The sequence below is a fragment of the Hoplias malabaricus genome, chromosome X2, assembly GCF_029633855.1.
Source record: "Hoplias malabaricus isolate fHopMal1 chromosome X2, fHopMal1.hap1, whole genome shotgun sequence".
NCBI classification, from domain to species: domain Eukaryota; kingdom Metazoa; phylum Chordata; class Actinopteri; order Characiformes; family Erythrinidae; genus Hoplias; species Hoplias malabaricus.
In genome coordinates, this window is record NC_089819.1 from 5,785,598 (window position 1) to 5,810,476 (window position 24,879).

Sequence of the window (24,879 nt, forward strand, 5' to 3'; positions counted from 1 at the left end):
TCTGTTTTTCTTTTACATTTTGAACAGCATCCCACATTGCTTTTTATTTCTTTAGTCTTGTGTTTTAAACTGTTTAAGTTAATAAAGACAACTCACACTTGCATCCTGCCTCCTAGACTGTTATATTTTACATGCTACAGACATTATCAGCATTAGCAGTGTGTTTTGCTTGTAAATAATACTTCAAACTCATACATATTAAGTCTAAGTAGTAGCTCAAATAACAAAGTTGTGTTAGAAACATTAAAAGATTTAACTGCATTAGTAATTTATAGTGTTAATGTGATATTAATGGGTACTGTGCCCACTCATGTAATGTACTTGAGGTTTAGACACCACTTTCTCAGAATTTTCAGTCATCTACACATCTGTAAAAGCTGTACACTTAAGAAATATAGTACTTTCTTACACTTTTAAATATTAAAAAAAAAAAACTTGTAAAGTTGCACAAACCTGCCTACTTTTTATTATTGACAAATGATTGATTGTATAATTTAATGATGTGTTTAACATTCAAATACACATGGAAAGAAGCACAATTCATGACTTGGTCAGTATGTGTGAATAGTGTCCAATGTGCCAGCATGTCTCAAGTGGACCAGGACAGCTTGATCCCTTAGAACAGAAAACTGACACCACTGTCGCATACCGGCTGTCTGTAATCTAAAGTAACAGGTGCTGTACCCATCTCTTTTTAAAACCCCTCAGCCCTCCCTCAACATTTTATCCTTCACTGCCAACTCCACCCAACAACAACAACTAAACCTTCCCCACCATGGGGGGGGCAAAACAAACTCAGCAGGGGGTCAGCTGACTCCGGAGCTAAATTTAACAGTGTCTGAATGCTCGCTCTGAGAATGGGCGCATGGGGGCTACAGGGAGGTGGCAATGAGTTCAAAAAGCAAATTGAGTCAGAATGACAAACACAGCTATTCACAACATTTGAGGGACTGAAGTAGCAACAACAAAAGCCAAAGCCACAAGCCTTTGCCATTCTTATATATGAGCTGTTAGTGTTTCTCAGCCACTGAAGTTCATTATCGTAGTTTGGCACCAGAATCCTGCTAGGCATCCAAATGTTTCATCACTGACTATTTAGATTTCCAGGCACATCTTGAAAAGCCTTTGATAACTCCTCCTTTCTTGGCATCTGAATAGTCTGAATTTGTGGCAGTGGTACTGGGGATTTGGAGCAATGACTTCCTGAAAAATCCTTTCATATTGTTTTTTATTTTGTATGTCATTTTGAACCAAATTCTGAGAGGAATACCTTAATAAATATTGTGTTCAATTTCACTGATTTGCCACTGAAACTACCATGGAAATGATGTTAGAATCACAGATTCTAAACTTTTATACTACATCTGTGTTGTAATTGTGACATTTAATTGAGATATGAATCAGTTAAAAAGTGAGTTTGCTTTCATATTTTATGGAATGAAAAAAACATTTATACATACATTTGGAGTAGAGATTTGGACCTATAGGTACAAAAATATAAAAAAGAAACAACGTAAGTAATTATGTAACTTATTAAATGATTATATATGTTTTCTTTTTAGTAGATCAACAAAGTTAAAGTAACTGAATGTCACAGCTTTAAAGTTTAGATGCTTTTTTTGGTGAAATGTTCATGCAATGTTGTTTTCTAATGAAGAAAAAAAATACAAACTGACAGCTGATATGATCTCTGCTAAACGGTAGAGGAAACCTTTTGTGATACTGCCATTTGCCATGCTACAAAAGAAACACATTCACCCACATACACACATTTACACAGAGGGGAGAGGCTGTGTGTTTACATACGGCATGGTATACACATTCCTCACATGCAAATAAATGTAAACTGTACTACATTGTGGCAGGTCCCCCAAGTTTTGACCAAATCTGTATCTTTACAATACTCATATCACTGGCTCGTTTTTCAAGGTCTTGGGTCATATCTGGTACCATAGGGACTTCCATTGTCAGTCGTTTCAAGGCTGGACTGTGACTATGGTGAGGAAAAATTGGTCAGTCTTCTCGGGATATGTCTGAATAAGGCTTTCGGAGAATGGTGAAGGACACTAGCCTCATGAGAATGCAGTTGTGATCACACACTCTCAGACATACAAGCACAAATAATGGTCCTCGCCAGAGATTATACAATGATAACAAGTGCGTAGAGATGAAAAGATCCAAGAATTCTACCAATACATGTTGACATAGTACTCCATCTTCTGTTTCTCCAGCTTTATCTTCTAGGCAGGCAGGTGGTTACTGCAGTAGAAGCTTGAGGTCTCAGACACGGTCTTGGACATGCTTCTTGATGAGGAGCCATTGGATGTGAGCTCCACTGAGGGACTGTGAATGGGTGAGCTCCTCCTGGTGCTGGCCTTGGCACCATCCTCAGCAGGGGGCAAAATGGCCGAGACGGATGTCTCCATGCGGCTGGCTTTGTAGACGCTGGTCTGAGTCTGCAGGTAGCGAGTGGACTTCAGCTCCAGGCCTTCATATGAGTTGACAGTCACACAGGGGCACCAGCGAAAAGCTTGCTTGAACCCAGCACGAAATCTATGAAAAAGATTTATACATTTTTGAAGGAAAAAGTAACTTAACACTATGTGTAAGTATAGGTCAATACTTTTGTTATTTGTACAATCTGAAAATGCCAGCTGTCTTTCAGATTGTCTAAATTGGACCAACCACTTCTTTTCCCCAATCTCATGCTATTTACCAAGGCTCTTGGTATCAAATCATGGAGGGTGTGTTTCCAGCACTTTTTGTGATCTCCCTGTTCAAACACTCCCACTAATTCTGGCAATAAAGACAGGTTGAATCAGGTGTGTTTGAGCAAGGAAATCAACAAACTGAGCTGAATCTTGCCATACACCATTCATTCATTCATTCATTATCTGCAACCACCTATCCAGTTCAGGGTCCAGAGTCTACCTAGAATCATAGGGCACAAGGCCCCCCCGCCTAGGGGGCACCAGTCCTTCACAGGGCAACACACACACACACATTCACACCTATGGACACTTTTGAGTCGCCAATCCAATGTGTGTTTTTGGATTGTAGGAGGAAACCGGAGCACCCGGAGGAAACCCACACAGACACAGGGCGAACACACCAAACTCCTCACAGACAGTCACCCGGAGCAGGACTTGAACCCAAAACCTCCAGGTCCTTGGAGCTGTGTGATAGTGACTCTACCTGCTGCGCCACCGTGATGCCCTTGCCATACACCAGTGGTTCCCAAACTTTTTCTGCAGTGCCCCTTTTGTAGATGAGAACATTCTTGACCCAGCTCTACTCTGACACACACGTACAGACTTGCAATATATACAGAACTCCCTTACTGAATGTAACAAAATAAAGGACTAATCACATTTACCGTGGAATTATTACAAGTGACACAGATTATGTATCTCATATATTTGCCTTGCTTTGACATCCTGCAATGGCTCCATCTCCCCAACTGGGACCTGCCACCCACTTAAGGAACCACTGCCACACACCATATTATTGTCAGTAATTAACAACAACTCTAGGCTCCTGAGAGCTCCAAATGTGCTACACCCATTCAAGATCATCAAGCTTGCTTGCCCACTTTATTATCTCACATCACTAGCATAGCATAATGCAAGTTGTATGTTCTCCTTCAAGCATGATGAGCTCATGTGGCATAAACCTGTATTAAATATCTATATGGCTGATTCCAACAAGCATAGCCTTAGCACTTTCTATGGTAAAAATGATTAAAGATGTCTTTATAATAACTGCTGCTTATTGGAATAACGATAAAGTATAGTACGTTTATATATGTTATAAGATTATGTAGTTGGAATTGATCTTCATGAAGGAAGACCTAGATTAAAGACAAATGATGAATGACTGCTTTCAGATTCTGCTGGCATTTCACTTGCAATGCCAAAGAGTTTGGAATTGTGTGTGTGTGTGTGTTTTTTAATAATAATAATAATAATAATAATAATAATAATACATCTACAAATTAAAGGATTAAAAACAGATAGTGACCGTATTTTTTCTTGTCTAAAGATAGTTTTCCTGAGATATAAGTGATGATATGAAGGACAGATGTGCCTGATGAAAAGTGGAGGTGAGGAAAAAAGTGTGAAAGAGTGTGTGAGAGAGATGAGAGGCTGTTTGAGAGTTTTGGAGTGTGCAGGGAAAAAGAGCTGATGACAATGAGTGTTAAACCCTACATGAAAAGTGGAGGTAGAGAGAGAGAGAGATAGATAGGAAAAGGAAAAAAGGCAGAGAACACACTGTTTTCTGTCCTTTTTTTCTGCTGAGCAGGTTTTCTACAGCTACCTTTATTTCTGTGCTGCAGTAACAGACTCTTATCTTTTGGGAAGGCTTTACTATACCTGTTGGAACATGTCAGTGAGGATTTGATGGCAGCCACAAGAGCATTACTAAGGTCATGTAATGTTGCATGATTAGTTCTTGCACTCTAACTCATTCCAAATATATTCGCCACAGCGCCATTCCTCGGAAGAAAGCAGCTTGGCCCCACTGGCCAGCTGCTGGCTTGAGGGTTAGGTGTCTTGCTTAAGCAGTGGATGTTCCTGTTGGTTATGGGGAATGAGCCTGCAACCTTCCAGTCCTAATGTTTTTTACATTGAACTCCATTGAAAGTTAAAGGTTTTTTCCTTCTCCTATAAAGTTACTATTTAGGAGATTAATTGGACAGCAAAGATATGTTCTTCCTGAAGTACCATGTACTTGCAAACCATTTCAACTGGTAAAATACTTTACTAAGGGTGGTCTTTGACAGGTTATCTGTATTTGCTTGCAGTGTGTGCTTATACCTGTCATTGAGGCAGCAGTAGATGATGGGATTGTACATGGTGGAGCTCATGGCAAGCCACATGACGGCCAGGTACACTTGCTGGATGAAGGGCTTTTCAAAGAGCGTGGGGAAGAACTCATGGAGAAGAAAGTAGACGTGGTACGGCAGCCAGCAGAATGCAAATGTGCAGACCACCACAATCATCATCTTCACCACCTACACAACAGGGAAAAGAGGGTCAGAACCTCTGAGAGTCAGACTTCTGATGCTCACGATATAGTGCACTGTTATAGGAAAGTGAATTCTAGCTGGCAGTAAACGATCATTTGTGTTTACAGCTGTGCTTCCTTTGTGTTCCTGCCTTCTTGTTATCTTTCCCATGTGTTCCTTGTCTGTGGTCATATGTGTATATAACCCCTTGTTTAATGTGTTACTTTGTCTGGTCTTGTATGTGTCAATGTTTGTTTCTACCCACACTGGTTCATGGTTGTTTTCTATTTGTTTTTGTCCAGTTTTGTGAACTTTTAGTTTGTTTGTTTTGTGTCCTGCTCTTGTTTATTTTTTATTGTTTATTTGATTGTGTTGTTTCTGGTTTTATTTGTTTTAAATTAATTTACTTGTGCATATGTCCTCAACACTACAAAAAACTGAAATCCCAAAATAGTGGTGAAGGCTCTTTAGGGAAACAAAAGAGATTTATCATATTTATCCTTTTTTCTTGTCTGGTCTATCTAACTTAGCACCGGGCCTTTTTTCTCCTTTTGGAGTTTAAGAGATCATAATTATATCTCTCCTTGAACAGACAGTATGTTCCTTCTCCACCATCATCTGTTAGCCAATGAAATAGAATGGGGCCATTAGTGTCCTCCAACCATTTTGAGCTCCTATCGCATAGCATTAGCAGGGGTTTAAAAAGTGTTTATTGTCATCACATATCTCAAAAAAGCATTTGCCAGCCTTAATCCTCACTAGTTTGTTAGAATTCTCTGAGGATGTCTGATTTAACAGTGCATACCAAAAAAAAAAAAAAAAGTAAAAGAACACAGACTTCTATGCTTGATAGATGCTGAACTTCTGAATGAATTTATGTGAGTATATTACAAAGATTTTGACACACAAAAAGGGAGACTGCTCTCAAAGAAGAGATTTATCAAAGAGAGAGAGAGAGAAAGTGTTTCTTAGGAAATATTTCATCACTTGGAATTCCAGATTTTTATTTTTTAAATTCTGACCCTGACCCTGTGGGCCTGTCATTACAGTGTTTAAGGCTTAGACTGGGCCTGGAATGAGAATAATCAGTATCCCTGTGCATGGAATAAAATGGGTTAATCCAGAGACTACACTACAAATGATTATTCATCTCATGTGATTTGCACTTCATAGAAAACAAAATGTAAAAAATATTATATGGATTCTTTAAGAACACATTTTGTAATACAGTTATGTCACCAGAGGCCAGTTAATGAGACTGAGCCATTACTGTGTTTTAAGCAACCTCTATAAAAATCTTAAAAGAGCACAAGGGAAAAAAGGAAGCAAAGGAATAAACAGTCATTTTAGTTTGATGTGTAGCAAGAGAAGCAACGAGACATCCTTCTCAAAACCCCCCCAAAACCTACACCTCTCAGTACCCACCAGATCCAAACACACACACACACACACACACACACACACACACACACACACACACACACACACACATAACATACCCAACACGCCGACCCCCAGACAACAACATTAAACCCCCTAAAATATACCCTAAAACAATCAAAATAGTGGTTTACCCCCAGTGCTCTCCAGCTCCCCCCTTACTTCACCACTGTACCTTTGATATTTCAATGTATAAATATGAACCCAATCAATTCAGATTATTTTTTTTCCTATGTGATTACCATGAACAGTATCATGTTTGTGCATGTGTGTGCATGTACTACAGACCTTGCGTTTAGCGGCAAGCTGCTCCTGGTAGCGTCCAGACGAGTCTCCAGGGATTTCACCAGCCCAGAGATTGAGGCCCACAACAAGATATGCCCAACCCATCACCATCAGAGGCAGGAAATAGATCAGAATCACCACACATACATAGTAACTACAGAGAGAGAGAGAGAGAGAGAGAGAGAGAGAGAGAGAGAGTGAGAGAGAGAGAGTATATAAAACAAAGATTGGCGTATAAATATTGAGCCACTTCTTGTCTCTGTTTAAAGTAATCCTACCCTGAATTGAAGAAATGTATGTATGTAAGTGAAGCATAATTTATTATTTGAAAAATCCAATATTACAAAATAGGAAACCAGCTTTCAGAATCCATTAGGATGCCTAGATTTCCCTCACTTGAATGATTGCAATACATCTGCTCTGCTTTTGTTTTGTTCCACACTTTTTCCAGTGGACAGCACGGTGGTGCAGCAGGTAGGTGTCGCAGTCACACAGCTCCAGGGACCTGGAGGCTGTGGGTTCGAGTCATGCTCCAGGTGACTGTCTGTGAGCAGTTTGGTGTGTTCTCCCGAGCTGGTTTGTTTTGTTACTCATTTACAGACACTGGGGCTTCGTAAAAACTTATTAGACCAGTTTCTAGCATGCAAACAGACTGGAAAGCTAGCAAATGGTGAGAAAAACCTCATTTGCATTTTATAAAAAGAAGTGTTTTTTTATTACAATCATGAACTTCGCCCTTTAACTGACTACTTAACACACTTTGGTTTCAGACTTTCTCCAATCTTTTACCCTCCCTCAAACAATATCCTTGTTCTTGAATGTATTTGCCTTCTGTAACTGACCAGCTAATTTGTTTGCTTGAATGAATCAGTGTCATTGTAAAGCCTCAGTGCTATAGAAAATACTTTTGAAATGACCATCTTCTGCGATGGCTGAAAAGATCAGCTCTCTTGCCTTTATCTGAATAACCTGCTCTCACAGAGTTTCAATCACCTTGGAGTAGTTCACCTTTTTACAAACTCCAGGGTCAGATTAGCACCAAACAACTGTGATATATCTCACAGCTCTATCCCAGCTCTTATCAAATTTAATATTTTCATTTTTGTTTATTGTAATATAGAATTATGTAATACATATCATCGTCCATCTGTTAATGTCAGAATAACTTTAAAAGGGAATATTTTGTAATTTAGGAATTTTATCTCTAATATATTTTAAAGTTTTTATTCAGCTTTCATTTATCATGTAGTTGAATTTTGTACCTGTACAATTACAGACAGTAGTCCATCTTTTGTTCTGCATATTTTGTAACAACCCCTTTCACCCTGCTATTCTCTGATCACAGCCAAAAGGTGGTGCAGCAGGTAGTGTCGCAGTCACACAGCTCCAGGGACCTGGAGGTTGTGGGTTCGATTCCTGCTCTGTGAGGAGTTGGTGTGTTCTCCCCGTGTCCGCGTGGGTTTCTTCCAGGTGCTCCTGTTTCCTCCCACAATCCAAAAACACACGTTGGTAGGTGGATTGGCGACTCAAAAAGTGTCTGTAGGTGTGTGTGAGTCTGTGTTGCCCTGTGAAGGACTGGTGCCCCCTCCAGGGTGTATTCCTGCCTTGCGCCCAATGATTCCAGGCAGGCTCTGGACCCACCGAGACCCTGAATTGGATAAGCGCTTACAGATAATCAATGAATGGATCGATCACCATGCTGCAGTAACACTGAAGTGGTGATGGTGTGATAGTTTGTGTTTTGCTGACATGAATGGATCAGACACAGCAGTATTATTGGAGTTTTTAACCTCTCGGTGTCACTGCTGGACTGAGAATAGTCAACCAACCAAAAATATCCAGCCAGTTACAATATTAGAGTTAGAGGACAACCAACAAAGCTGCAGCAACAGATGCGCAACTGTCCCTGACTTTATATTTTCATCTTTCTTTATTTCCTTTCAAAACAGTTAATACATTTTTATAAATATATCAAAAGATGCAGAGAACCTAGAACCAGAACAAGGCCTAGTGTTAAATGTGAATGTGAATCTGTGAGAATCAGAATCATGAGAAACAGAAAAGGCAACCAAAAAAACTTAACATTAGGGGAGTCTCTGCAGATATCATTCAAAAATCGGAAAGAACTTTCTGTATAAGAGCTGAAGTTGAGATAAAGTAAATACTATGTGTATTGTGTATATAAATGTGTATTAAATATATATGATTTTCCAAACTCATGACACTGAAACGAATGACTTCCAATTAATTCCTCTGGAAATTAAAATAATATGGGGGGGTCTCTGAGTTCGGCAAATTACAACTGTAGATTATTTTATTTAATTGAAATTTTAACTAAATTCAAGTCATTATGAAATGTATGTACATGCTCTTCTACTCACACTGAGAAGCCTTGAGTCAATGTGACATCAATACATTTTCAATTTATCTTAAAAGTAAAGTTTCATTATTTCTTGCAATTAATCTAAAGGGACATCAATACAACTTCAATTTCAACAACATCTCCACATCTTCAGCTGAAACTCCAGTACTTTGCTGAGAACTGAGTCTGAAAGACTGGAAATTCATTCTTCCGTTACATTCCTGCCCATTAAAACCCACTAAACCCTCTTTGAAAACACTACTGTTGTTGTTAGTCTCTGTGGAGTGAATCCTGTCTGCTCTGCATTGATGGAGACCCCCACTGTCAAGTGAAGAGACTCCTCTCACAGCTGTCGAGACTCTAGGTCCAAACCAAGACCACACACTCAAAGGCCAAAACTCACACACTGATTAACCGACTACACTGGCCCTCTTTTCCAAAACAAACCCAGATCCTGTATTGCTGAGTCTGTGGAATCTACACCATGTAGATCTAGACAGAGATTGGGCTAAAAACTGAGACCATGCATAACTGGATTTTTTACTGAAGCGAATTTTCACAACTATGGCTGACTGGCAACATTACAACTGAGATAGGAAACAATATATACATCTGTCCAGTTTAAAGAATGTATCTCCATTTTTGTGGATTTTTAGTTTATATTTGTGGTTGTGGTGAAGTGACTGATCAATGAACCATTGAAATGATCAATGATCAAAGAAACAATGGAAATGCTCCAAAATTACTTGGAATAAAATCTTTTAATATTTATTTTGGGACGTACATGTCTTTAATTGGACAGTGACGATATGCATATGAAGCAAAGTAGCTGACCTGCCATAATTAGACCTACATGCTGCAGCAAGCCAGTGGGCAGGAAAATGTTGTTTGACACCAGTCCAGTTGTTGAACATTTTGTGTGGGTGAAGACTAATACATTAAAACAAATCATAATCTGTGGTGACTTATTATGTTTAACTAATTAATGGTGCGTGTATAAAAGCAATATCACACAAAAGGTCCTGCTGTTAAACTGAATATGCAGGCAGAGTGCCAAAGATAATCACAGTAGTGCTGATATTGGATGTAACAGCACTCTCTCTTATGTGACATTGCTTAATTATATTCATGAATATGTATGTATGTGTTGTCTTGTAATCTTTAAATGCTCAATGAAAAACTGCCCCTCAGGGACATAATAAGAAGAATTAATTCAATTCAGCTCAGTTCAGTAAAATTTCTCCCCATTTTATTCACTGATGACACATTTTTTCAAAACGTAACTGTGTAGTTAGATAGCTATCAAACAATGGCACTGTGCTGAAAAACGGGATTCAAACACCCAGATATGTGTTTGTGTCATGATCTGATATTCTAAATTCTCCACACCTGTGTCTATCTGGAATTAAACCCATGACCACAGGAAAGTCCTATGATGAGTAGGAAACCAGTGGGTGTCCAATAACAGGTACCATCCGTGGATTCCCTAGTGTGAAGTGGAAAATCTTCAAATGACTTCATGAAACCTCAGCTAATCTCAGTTTGCATGGTGACACAGGTGGTACACAGAGACATTAGGGGCTTATGTGTTCTGTGGAAACGGGAAAGAGATGGCACCCCATCGATATGTTACAAAGGAGCTCTACAGGGAAATGGCTCCCATTTTGTTTGGCCCCATCCAGCTGAGGACTTCCAGTTCATTTCCCCAGCAATTATCTATAATCAGAGACTGAGAACAACTGGGATCAGAAAGAAATCACCTGCTGAGCTGTTGATTAAAACATTGTTGATTAAAGCTAAAAATGGGCAAAACATTAAGCAATCATCTGTCCATCTCTAGGCCAATCACACTCCTGAACTCTCACGCACAAAGAAAACGTTGATAGATTTATCATGCGGGTTTCCAGACAGCCAGTCAAAACAAGCCCTGGGCTTCCAAAACCTGATCTCTTTCACTGGGCTTCTTTACCAAAATATGGCTCTGTAATCAAGGCTAATTGATCTCTCCTTTTACTGGAAGCCACAAGGGTAATTGCGACATGGAATTAAAAAGCCATATGTGCCCACAAAAGGTTCGATTCATAGCGCTAGACAGACTCCTCCAGTTACTGAACATCCTGGCCGAGAGGAAGACACGATGAGAGGAAGAGTGGAAAGCCTCCCAGCGGTCAGTGGTGGAAGGCCATCAAATTTCCTGTCTAGTTTCCCCACTTGCAGACTAAACACCCGGCTGCTTTGTTTGAGAAAGCCAGAGCTCTCCAAGTTACTAACCCGCTGCTGTGTTTAGACAGCAGGACGGTGGAGAGCTTTTGCTCTCTTGTGATTGTCAAACACCAGTGAAAATTAATAAGAACAATTATTAGCTTTCAAAGAGGGATAATGCACACTTGCGCAGATAACGCCGGTTGTATAAACAAATACAGGTGACAGCTATGGTAACATTTAAAGTTACAGTACACAGAGACCAAAGACCACCTGGGGTTAGGTTTAGGATCAGACCAAAGCTTTTTGTAAGGCCTAACAATTATGGTCATCCATCTTTTCTTCAGATTACAAGGAGAAGGCCAGAGCTGCAGAAACAGAAATCCATAGTGATCCAGCTCCTCCCTTATTGTGTTTTCATTGGATTAGATTAAACTAGCTCCTCCCAGTACTAACTAACCCTTACCCTAACCTAACCTTCCATAAAGGAAAAAGTTGGACGTGGGCGGAGCTGGATGTGATCTGACTCCACCCAGTGGATTTCTGTCTCTGCAGTGAGGAGTACTTGATTACAAGGGCATCAATAAGGTGTTACTTCCCTCTTTGCAGCAGTTGTAACCTATACTCTTGTGGGAATGCTTAAGATTTAATATGTTGAATGAATGCTGTGAGCATGTGATGGGTGACAAGAGCATTAGTGAGTTGGGGGACTGATGCTGGATGATTTCTTCTGGATCATTTCAGCTCATCCCCAAGGTATTGGATGGTGTCTCACCACTTCAAGAAATGCAGTTCTAATATTCTGCATTCTGACACTGGACCTGCGTGGACATATTTTAATATGATTAAAGGTACAACATACAGGCACCAGGTATATGGTTAAAACACGCTGTTAAAATGTATGCTGTGATCCTGAATCCTTTTTTAGTGCCACTACAAACCCCTACAAACACAACAGTGGTATTATTACTTTGTGATTTATTGATTTGTTATTTAGAACTTGGGATGCCATCCAAAGGCACTTAAGCCCAAGGGTTTTATGGGACTTCTGTCCAATCTTCTTTAGTCGTTCTGGACACAGTCCCACAACCTTTTGTCTTAACGATGTAGGTTATTTAGTGTTATTCAGCCTAACATTTAAAACCTGTTAGCCAATGCTTTCTTTCTCCTGAGAATGTTATCTACCTCATACGGAGGGTAAAGGAAAATGTAGTTATGTGTGTGGAGAAATCATTCATTTGAATAATTTGAATTGATACAGTACAGTAGAGGGTAAGGTAACATACTCACAAAAGCTCAAAAGGATTTTGCCCACAGGTTTTCTTCTATTTTGAACTATGCATGTTTTGCTGCTGTCACCTTCTCTTGAAAAAATTGCAATGTAGTTTTCCCTTAATCCAAAATGAATGATTTCAGTTTGGGCACTTGTTCTCCTCCTGCAGTAGTAACAGCCTCTACTCCCATGAGGAGTCTTTACTAGACATTGGAACATTGCTGTATGAATCTGATGGTAGCCACATCATCAGTGAGGTCAGGTACAGATGTTGGATGATTAGTTCTAGCACTCCAGATCAAAAGCATCGGATGGAGCTCTGTCAGTCCACAGAACAGTTCCACTAATCCACAAACTAATGCAGGGGACCTAGGCATTGAACATGGTGGCATTAGGCCTAAGTTCAGATACAGAAGAGCATCCTATTTTTATGGAGCTCATACACAGTGTGAATGCACAATTAACTGTCTGTGTCCAGACAATACATTATTATTGTTAAGGGGTGTGTCCACATGTGTGGAGACAGTGTAAATCTGTCATAATAAAGGTGACAAGGGTACTGCAACTTCTCTCATAATTATGTTATAGTGAGAGCTCTTTTCTTCAGATAATGAAATACATTTCTCCTGGTCTTTTATTACATTATGGGAACAAAACAAGGGCTGCACTCTCCAAATAACAGAACTCTTTTCATGAGATTTCAAGATATTTATGCTATTCTCATAAGTTTTGTTCTCCTGAGTAAAAGTTTTGTTTTATATGATGTAATTAATTTTCTCAAGAAAATTAAATAACATATTATGCTTTACATAGACATGACAGAACACTCAAGCAATGACATGGGTTATTGCTGGTAAAAGATATGAAGGGAATGGAAGTGTTCTACTACAGTCTTTTGCTAGGATTTACTGTGTTATGGCCATGAAATATTACAATATGGAATCCCTCATTAGCAGCAGTGCATTTGGTCATGCTGTTAATATAATGGAAATTTACACTGTTACTTCCTTCAATTATATAATTATTGTATCTTAATCCACTTGAATAAAAATGTCACCCATCAGATTAACAACACATAAAGCTCATTGTGGAGTGTTTCTGAGATAATCAAGCTGGACATTACAGATCTGAACAAATCCACAAATATTTATGTTCATCCTTCCACTGTGAGAAGGCAACACTAAATCTGAAAGGATATGGAACTCCCAACCCACTGTAATATGTAGTTAAACTGACTTTTCATTGAACACACACTATATATCTATATTACATATATATCAGTCCATTCAAAACAGTATTACAATATTATATATGTGCTCCATAACTAACTACACACACACCTCTAGTCTCTGTTCCATGTGAGCAGTAGTGTGTGGAAATCGAGTGTGTGAGAGAGAGAATAAAGAAGAAAAAGAAGAAAGGGAAGCATTAAATACAGAGAAAAGGGAGTACAAGAAAAGAAGAGGCAAAGAGCAGAAAATGATGAGAAAGAACAGTGAGTAGACATATGAAGAATTGAAAAGAAAGGTGTGAAACAGCAAGATAGGTGCACAAGAGCAGAGACCGAGAAATAGAGAGGAACAGAGGGGAGAATGAGAGAACACGTAAGTGATAGAGAAGGTGACAGTTACATGGAGTATAAAGACATATGATGAAGATGACAGACACAGAGAGAGAGAGAGAGAGAGAGAGAGAGAGAGAGAGAGAGAGAGAACAGGTAATAGAGAAGGGAAGAAAAAGACAGGGAACACAGAGAGACAGAAAGATAACAGAGAAAGTAGAAATGAGAGACAATGTGGAAAAGAGAGAGAGAATGCTCAAAGTACACTGAGATCTGCAAAGCTCTCAGTTCTTGCCTGCCATTGCAAGTGAGAGAGTGAGTAAGATTATAACAAACACATACACTTTTGTAATTCAATTTAATCTTACAGGTGTCCCTCTATTATTATTTTTTTTTTGAGGAAGACTGAATAACAAACCAGTATGTGTGCGTGTGTGTGTAGTGACTTCTCAGATTGAGACTGATATGAGGTCACATGCTTCAGTGAAATCGCACACACTGCCCACACTGACCCAAACAAAGAAAAACATGTCTGAACACTGTCTGGCTGAATTTACCGTGTCCATACCTTTGCTTAATAACATAATTTTATTCAAACTTCAAAGATTACAAAACTTCGGTCTTAGGTGTCTGTTTCATTTTGAGATTCTCAAAATTGAACGTCACTTTCAGTGATGCTGAGCAAATGTTCATTTTTTTATCAGTTTCCTTTCCTCAGTGCTACTCAATAACTTCACATCCTGAAGCAAGAGTGGGGCTTGATTTTCTCTTCTCTTTAAAAGGTGCTCTACTTCTTGTATGCTTGCTATGCTTTAATCTATCTCTGTAGGTCCCACCCTCCTCTCTCTCTCTCTTCCCCCATTTGATTGCTGGACACTGTGCCCTGTGCATAATACTGGCCAGCAATCAAAACTTATGAGCTCCAGTCCAGAAACACACACCCTGGGTTTGTGTGTGTGTGTGTCTGTGTGTCAGACAATGCAAGCTATTATGGGTATTTTTTATGATGATCTATTTATACCCATCATTCAGATTCATATTTGACCAAACCTGTATAAGCACCTGACCTGAGACCTGTAGTACCCACTGCACAGCTGCGCTTTAAATGATTCTCCAAACACACGTCATGCTTGGGAATAATTTAATGAATAATTCTTGTGCTTAGATCAGTTGTGCAGTTGCACTGAGGTCCAGCCATATCCGTGAGGCTACCATGACAACAGTAGATTAAGCTGTCTACAAGAATTTTTAAGTCCACCAGAGCTTCTATTAAAACCTGCAGTTTGTTACTTAGTTGTGTCTTCTATGCTTTCATAGGAGGATGCTAACTTCAATGAGACAATAATCCCAGCTATACTTCAGTGTAAACCAGGAAAATATCCATATATTATGCTCCTCTTTGTGAAAATACTAATGATCTGATGAGACCTGTCAGTTTTACCACGGTCACATAGCATTTGGTTTAAGTAATGCTTTGTTTTTGTCTCTGGATGATAGTGGAGAGTTGAAAACTGAGAGCATTATGGCAAATTTTGTGGGTTCTGGTCAGACTTTGAGCTATGTAACTGCCAGATATTTTCTTCTGTTCTTGTTTCTGTAAGATTTAAAACTTGGTGTTAATGGTTTTGGTCAGCCTTGGGACTGAATATTCTGCAGCTACTGTATTCAGATTTCAACCAAATTTGCAGGCCAGACTAAAGCTGTGTTTTTCATATCCACAAGGAACCCTGGGTCAGATACCCAGATGTGCCAGACTTTATCAGAAAAATAATAAATGTCTGAGTTGTTCTGACGTGATCAGGGTGATTGTGGCTGTGCTGCTGATTGTGGATGAGCTCTGCAGGTGGAATTGTGCTCTGGTTGACCGCAGGCAAGGCTTTCAGATTGTTCAGCACAGACTGTTCTGTTCTTCAGAGACATGGGGTATGAGTAACTTCTCCTGAGGCGTCGATAGCGCTTTGTTCTTTCCGCCTGAGGGTGAACAAACCTCTCTGAAAGGCTGTGGAGAGAGGCGCCACTTTGCTCTGTCTGCTGAACATGTGTACAACCATGTCGGGAAGGGAGTTAGAGCTCAGCGTGAGAAACTGTATGTGATTCACACTGAAGGCACATCCCAAATCTCCTGTAGGAATTACATACTAAACAGAGGTGAGCAAACAACTCTGTTGGGGAAGGTTAATAACAATTAACTTGGCAAAAAATCTCTGCAAATATTCACATCACTCCCTCTGGGTAGGTATGAAGGCTCTCCTTCTCTTCTCATCAGTCAGCATCCTGCTGGCGTAACTGTTATGGGTTAGTGTTCCCCTCCAAGAGTGTTGAGCTGCCCATTGGTGTTCTGATAGTGGCAGTTGGAAAAGAGGCAGAGATTTTTCACATGCCTAGGAGAATGCACGTGTTCCCATGTTGTTGGGAGTCTTATCTAGCAATGAAATGGGTCAGAGGTACACAATTACAGTCCTGAAGTGTCAATGTAAAAGAAATGTTGGTGTCTTACCAAATAGACTCACAATAGTTTCCACCCATTTGTTTATGGTCAGCTTGGTTGGGTACTATTGAACTGCTGGAGATCAGCCATACAAGTCAGTTCTCTAGAAGAAACTCTTCGATTTACCGAAAAAAAACCTTTCAGTGGGTGACTCTTTAAAGAAAAATCAATGAGTAGGAAGAACCAAGTAAAAACCAAGGGTGTCTCCACAAAATGTAATGTTTTTTCTACCAACATGTTTTCTACAGAACCCTGCAGAATATGCACAACCAAATAGGAACTTATATTTTGAAGTTTGAAACCTAGGAGGGTCCTGTGAGTGCAACATTCTGCTGTCTAACTCTCGAGGAATTCATGCAAATGAGTAAAGTCAGATCACAAACCCTAAAATTAAGCCTTAGAGTTAGTAGTAATTGAACACACACTGGGTGGGAGATATAACATTTTCATATGAGAATAATGTTCAATATGTTTAAAAATGTACAAAATATATACTATAAACTGTTCCGTTTACATACATCATTCAACAATAACATCATGACCACCTTCATGTTTCTACACTCACTGTACTTTGTTTCACCCTGTTCTTCAAAGGACACCCACAGGTTCACCACAGCGCAGGTATGATTTGGGTGGTGCATCATTCTCAGCTCTGCAGTGACAGACATCGCAGAGGTGTGTTAGTGGGTGTTGTGCTGTTACAAGTGAATCAGACACAGCAGTGCGGCTGGAGTTTTTAAAGCCCTCACACCGACCAATCCAGCCAACAACATCCTGTTTCCAGTGATGAAGGACTAGAATACAATCAACAAAAACAGTTGACAGATGAGCTATTGTCTCTGTCTTTACATCTACAAGGTGGACCAACAAGGTAGATGTATCTTACTGAGTGGACAGTGAGTGGGCATGAAGTTTAAAAACTCTACAAATTGCAATAGACCTACAAATTGCTCCTGTATGGTCAGTGGACCTCAGAGAATGGACAGTGAGTGTAGAAACAAGGAGGTGGTCATAATGTTTCTATACTCAATGGTTGATCGCTGTACATCTCTTTTTTTCTGATTTAGTGGCACTCCCCAAAACCCAAGAGAAGTTGAGGGTAATGTTTTTGTTTTCCTTTTTTTAATGTAAAAAAATAAAGGAACTCTTATTTTAACAGTTGCTATTAAAAATCAGAGAGTATTGAAGCCCACTCTCTAGCCCTACTTCCCATATCCCTAAGGGCAGAGATTTGGTTGGAGAGTTGGGAGGGAAGATAATGGCTGGTGAGGTCAGGGCAAGGGTCTCCAATTTTGGTGATGAACTGGAGAAGAGCTGTTTGGTGATTTCCCTGACTCATGGTGACTCACTGGGTAATGACCCATTGCAAAAGGTGTGCTAGAACAAACAAATCTCTAAACTGTGCTGGACTGAGGCCCTCTAGCCCCAGAATTAGTGACCCCTGAATTCGGGAGCATCTGAATCACAGGGACAAGACGACACCAGCTGAAAGACTACACTCTACAAAAGCACAGCAGTCGCCGTCTTTTCTGCTGGAGACAGAAGAAGACCTGAACAAAACATGCAGGTCATGGATAGAAAGTCTGAGTTGGATATCAACAAAACTCTCGCATTAACCAAGTAAACGAGGATTATTTTTGAAACCTGACAAGTTGGAAACCCTGTTAGAGCATCAGCACCTTTAGAAGATAATTATAAATAATTCAACATTTGGATGTTTTAAAACATGTTTTAATTTTGATTATTTAAACTTGAAAACAGACCAAATATGTAAATATAAAATTTAGGCTGGGTTGTTAATTACTGGGCTGACATTTATATTTCAGCCTTTTTTTTATTTTTTTAATTGGTGTGGACAGTATAGCTGGGATTTTCAAAAATATCCAGATTTGTGTGGACAAGGCCTGAGGAAAGAATCTGTTTCCTGGTTATTCATAGTGCCTCTTCAACTGCGCTCAAAATGCCTGATTAAATATTTTGTAGAATTTTTGTCAATAAAGGAGACACTACTGTCACACAAGGATTGGTGCATTATGTTTTTTAGCTGTTGTTGGCCACAGTCACACAAAATTTTCACTCTAACAGCATATTCTCAGATTGCTCTCTCCCAGGCATTCAGTGATGTTAAGATCTCACACTGGATAGAGTTCATTTTTCATTCATTTCCAGCAGTTTTTTTCTTTTTTTGTCCATTCCTTTCCTTTATCAGTAAGACTCCTTCATGTATATTCTGAAATATCTGTTGAGCTGGGACCAGTTTCACGTTTCTTCTGCAAACCATGCCCAGCAAACTATCTAGAAGGCTACTAGGATTCAAACAAAAAATGCTAACTGTATAGCTTACCTCAGAGAGGCCCATTTTCAAGGAACTGAAACGGCTATACTCCCATCTGCTAAATAATATTTATGGCAAATTTTGGCCTAATCTAATGGGTTATTAATTAATTGTATTAATTATAATTAATACAAAGAAAGAAGAAAAAATATTTTTAGAGGAAGGAGGAGATGGAAAGAGGAAATGCATGAATAAGAGGAAAGGGATCAAGAGGAGAATCATAAAAAGACGCTGTACCTACAGTGGTATGGACAGTGATTAGTCTCAAAATACTTGACAAATGCATAAATATTAATCCACAAATTAAACACAAGTGACAAATATGTTTCACTATTCACAAATAAATATATCCCAATCGGAGTCTTATAGTCTGCAGTTTGTACATACAGTTAAATTCATAAATACACATTTTTGGTTTTCACAGACATATCATCACTATGTGAAAATAAATACATTTATTTAAAATTACATTACATATATTTGTAAAGTCATAGTCCCTCGAATTTATAAATTGTAGAATCTGCATTTGTGGATCATGTCACTCACCTGTTGTCCATGACGTATTTTTGTTCATTTCTTTATCAGAGAGAACTTGGCATTGTTTAGTGTATGATACCACTACAATATGAATCCACTGTAAACAATGGTTAAACCATGCCATTTATTGACTTGATGCATTTATGTCTGCATCTGTCCTGATTTAAGTTAAATATCCAGTTTGTTGAAAAGAGTAAAAAGGAATAATATATAGGATAATCTTCTTTATCTTAATAAACTGGGATAATCAACTGTACAGAGAGGGCCATTTATATGGATACACCGTAATAAAATGGGAATGGTTGGTGATATTAACTTCCTGATTGTGGCACATTAGTATATGGGAGGGGGGAAACTTTTCAAGATGGGTGGTGACCATGGTGGCCATTTTGGATCCAACTTTTGTTTTTTCAATGTGTGTCATGCAACACATCAAACATATTGGGAATTTCACAAGAAAAACAATGGTGTGCTTGGTTTTAACGTAACTTTATTATTTCATGAGTTATTTACAAGTTTCTGACCACTTATAAAATGTGTTCAAAGTAGTGCCCATTGTGTTGATTTGTCAATGCTACCCTCTTCTCCCACTCTTCACACACTGATAGCAACACCGCAGGAGAAATGCTAGCACAGGCTTCCAGTATTCATAGTTTCAGGTGCCTTGGTCACCATGGTCACCACCCATCTTGAAAAGTTTTCCCCCTCCCATATACTAATGTGCCACAAACAGGAAGTTACCCTGTACTTTTAACCCAAACCGAATTTGGACACTAAAAGCTGTGTTGTGTATAAAGAATGGGCAACTACATAACAGCGTGTTGCGGGTAGGGTTTGCCATTTCTGAGGACAAACTTCATAGCAACAGAACAAAACAATGGACAGAGTATTTTGCAAAATCCATGTAAAGAAATCCCAGTTAAAATTTCTTACTGAACGTGAGCAAAGACTAGAGACAGACATGAGTAATTCAGCAAAAAGGGCAAAGTGGAAACGTGAAAAACAAACTGAGTTCATACCCAGCAAAACACTCCTTAGCCCAGAAGGGCTAAATCTAGAAGCATAGAGAGAACACTGAACTGAAGGTAAATAATGTGGCCAATTTTCATTTCATTAGAGTCCTAAAAGCTTTGTTTAACAACGCTGCGCCTCCTTCACCTACTGATATACAACTGATATAAGTTGAGAGCTGTAAGCACCTGCTTCAAGCGCCACAGTTTTCACCTATTGTCTATTAAAGCACATATTATATCGATCTTTCTTCATGTTGTTTCTTTCAAAATGCTTATTTCCCCAAAATTGTATATGTTCTCATAAATGTATAATTGTGTTTAAAGCGTTTTGTTTAGGCCTGGTTATTTGTATGTTTAGCAATTAATTTAGTATTCATTCATTGTCTGAAACCGCTTATCCGGAGGCTACACTCAATCACTGGGCACAAGGTGGGAACACACTCCGGAGGGGGCGCCAGTCCTTCACAGGGTGACACACACTCACACCTACGGACACTTTTTAGTCACCAATCCACATACCAACATGTGTTTTTGGACCGTGTGAGGAAACCGGAGCACACAGAGGAAACCCACGCAGACACAGGGAGAACACACCACACTCCTCACAGACAGTCACCCACAGTGGGACTTGAACCCTGGAGCTGTTTGACTGTGACACTACCTGCTGTGCCACCCACCGCAAGACATTCATAGGATTCATAGACGGTACTTGGGGGGCTTTGATTTGAAAATAAGTGGTACTTAGTTTAAAAACTTTAAGAACCACTGCCTTATAGGGATAAACAGAATAAGAACACAACAGAGTGTTATTTAGAAAAAATAAAAGTGATTAACGGACTTGATCCATACGAAAATAAAGTGCACAGATGATTTAAACGAGCTACCACAAGTTACATTCCCTGACTTGTTCCATGGTTCCACAATTTTATTTCAAAGCTGGAAAATCGAAAAAAAAAAAACACACTACATTTGCGATAGGTTTTCCACTCGAGACACAGCAACCTTTCACCATTTCACCGATGTTCATGCCGTTTTAGGCTGGATAACATAAACAACACTGCAATGTTTATGTATCCACTCTCCGCCGCTTGTCCTCTTTTCCCAAAATGCCAGAGAAGCCTTGTGTTGCTCACAGCGGTTGACGTCCCATGCCCATTTTTTATTGTTACTGATACGAGAAGCATTGTGTTCCGTATTTTTGAGGTTGGACTGTTAAGAGGGGTGATTTGTTTCAGACAGACAGAACCTGCTCTCCCTCAGCTGGAGGGAGGGACAGAAACGCCACGTAAACAGAAATGCGCTTCTCATTGGTGATTACTCTTATTTAGCCAATCAGCAGCCGGAGTTAGCGGTTATTTATTTACTGCGGCAGCCAATTGAGTCACAGTCCCGCCTACAAGTGTTTTTTTTTTGCAGCGGCCCTGAGAGCAACAGGTCAGTCCTGAAACACTGGTAAAGACAGCAGTGTTACATAGCGGTAGCTTGTTCGCCTACTGGCCACACTTGTGGATGAGGCAACATTTGGGATCAGGCTGCATTTGTGTGTGGATCGGGTGAAATGCGAAAGAAAGTCTCAAAATCCAAAAACCCGCCAGAGGAAATTAACAAAAATATGTCACCAAAACAGGCGAGTAATTTGATCCACAAATGCAGATGCCACAATTTATAAATTCGAGACTATGACTTTACAAATATATGCAATGTAAATTTAAACAAATGTATTTATTTTCACATTAAATGATAACATATCTGTAAAAACCAGAACCTGTATTGACCAATTTGGTCCAGACCGCGAGACACAGATTGGGATATAATTATTTGTGAATAATGACACATCTGTGACTTGTGTTTAATTAGTTGGTAAACATTTACGCATTTGTCAATATTTTGAGACTAATCTCTCTCCATAACATTGAGCCTGCTGAGCAGGACTAAATTCCATTAACTGTCCATACCAATGCTTGTCACAAATAATTTCTTTTAATCTCTCTTCGCAGCTCTACAATCTATGGCGGAGTTCTGACATCTCGATTTGATGGAGTGTGGGTGTTTTTTTTTTTTTGTTTTTTTTTTGCCTGAGGTGGGTTGCAGTGTGAGAAATAGCTCAACGGATCGTCATCCTTTTTTCAAGGTGAACTTTACATCCCACTGCTTCTCTGGAGAATGAGGAAGAACCATGATATTAACTTGTTTCATGTTTCTACTGAACCCAAACATATGGCCTTCCTCTGGGCCTCAGTGTGTTTCCTGATAACGGAGGCACCAACAACAATAAGAAAATTAACCCCCTGGCGAAATTTTTTTATTATTATTATTATTATTATCGTTACACTTATATAGCGCCTTTCTAGACACCCAAGGACGCTTTACAATCTACACTGCTCAGAACGCTCAATTCACACACACACACTGGCGAGAAGCGGCAGCCAAACGCGCACAGCGTACTCTCAACCAGAAACGACCGTCCACCTGGAGGACTGCATCGGGCACTAGGATTTCACCCAGGACAGAGTGCCAATCTATATCTGGGCACACACACATTCACACTCATTAACTCACAAACCAGGACAGTTATTACAGAAGCCAATTCACCTACCCTCCATGTTTTTGGACTGTGGGAGGAAACCGGAGCCCCCGGAGGAAACCCACGCAGACACGGGGAGAACATGGAAACTCCACCCAGATGGGACTTGAACCCAAGATCCCAGTGCTGGGAGGCGAACGTGCTAACCACCAAGCCATGAGATTGGGGAGCTACTCTTTTTTACTCACTTCTGTGTTATATTCTTTCTTTTATATTTGCATTACTATTATATATTTATATGTATATGTATATTTGTATATTTCGTTATAAATCTTTTTATAAATTGTTTTGTTTACAGTTGGTACATTTTTTTTGCACTAAAAAGGAGTAGCTCCCCAATCTCTTTGTACATTCTGTATAATGACAATAAAGATCATCATCATCACATATGTCTTCAAGACTAATACAGTGATTTAAAATATGTAGTTTAACTGAATCCCTGCTTTATGAAAAACAGCAGTATTTTGGGATTGTGCATGTGGGGCTACTCAGTGTTCTGCTTGAGAGAGCAGTAGTCTGGAAATAGGTCCAATGGTCCACTGCCACAAGCTATTGTGTTTAATTTATTAAGACCGGAACAACAGCAAAGCCTGCAAGCCATTACCCCAGACTCCTATATTAATTTAGAAAATACCAAAAAACAAAGAATTTCTCCCTTAAAGCAAATAAATTTGACTACTCATTACATTTGGTGTGTAAAACCCGCTTCCTTAGATTTGTACTGGAGCTAAGCAAATATTGAAGTTTACACAAATAATGGAAGCTTATATTCAGTAATAAATCATCACTGAATGGCTAATTAATTTCAGAAATGTTTATATTCTATAAAGACAAAGAATATACGTGTCTGTGGCTGCACTACACCAGTCTGCACAAAGCAAAAATAATATATTAATACATAGCAGAAAAAGTACACATACAAAAGCAAACAATGACATACAAGAACACACCTAACAACAAATACTAGATTCAAAAATATATGAGTAACCTGCGTTACAGCTACACCTTTATCAAATATAAATTTAAAATCTACATCTTCGTAATTGCTGGTGTACTGATAGTCCACTAGCAAAACACAAATTAAAAGCTCCTTCCAAAACTTTTGGGATGATTTGGAGTGCCAAAAAATAATTATCCCACATCAGAACCTGGCCTTACTAATAATCTCATGGCTGAATGCTACTAAACCTCACAGAAATGTTCCAACATTTAGAATAAAGGCTTTCCACATGAGATATGGTTAATGAATTTTTGAATGAGAGTTTGTTCAAAATCATCTGGTTATATAGTGTAGATTCTTAAGATGCCATACAAGTAACAGCTGCTGAAGATTAAATCAACTCACTGGCTACTGTATGTCCAATCTGGTTTTGTACTCATTGTGCTTCTCCAAACCCGTGTCCAAATAAACTGATCGAGTCAGATACGAAGAAAACTGATCTGAGCTTTTGACCACAGAACAAACTAAACCACAGAAAACAAACAGGAACTGATAGGGGTCTTTAAACCTTTATCCATTTAAACCTTCAGCTAAACAATTTGCCTGAAGGTAGATTGTATTTCCAAGACACAGATTAGCTCTCCTGCAGGGCTAACATTGTTAACTGAGAATTCTCCACTCGAGATATGTAGAGGATACATTTTCTAGTTCAGGATTAAGATGAATGGCCGGCTGTGCAAATGTAGTTGAAAAGGAAGGAACATGAATGAATAATCTCCAGTGATTTAATACTTTTTGAATTACAGTTCTGCAAAAATAAAGACACCATGCAGACCTATTGACAAAGCATT

General features: G+C 39.2%; 1 protein-coding gene across 1 annotated transcript in view; it reads right to left on the reverse strand.

Moving 5' to 3' along the window:
* Positions 1-2,003: 2,003 nt before the first annotated feature.
* The window catches only part of LOC136676978 (substance-P receptor-like), a 37,528-nt gene continuing 14,652 nt past the window's right edge, over positions 2,004-24,879 (reverse strand). Inside the window, exons 3-5 of the mRNA XM_066654305.1 lie at positions 6,737-6,887; positions 4,818-5,014; positions 2,004-2,553 (exon numbers count right to left, since the gene is read on the reverse strand). Of these exons, the coding sequence (XP_066510402.1) occupies positions 2,241-2,553; positions 4,818-5,014; positions 6,737-6,887 (661 nt within the window). The 3' untranslated portion in view covers positions 2,004-2,240. The remainder of the gene's footprint in view (positions 2,554-4,817; positions 5,015-6,736; positions 6,888-24,879) is intronic.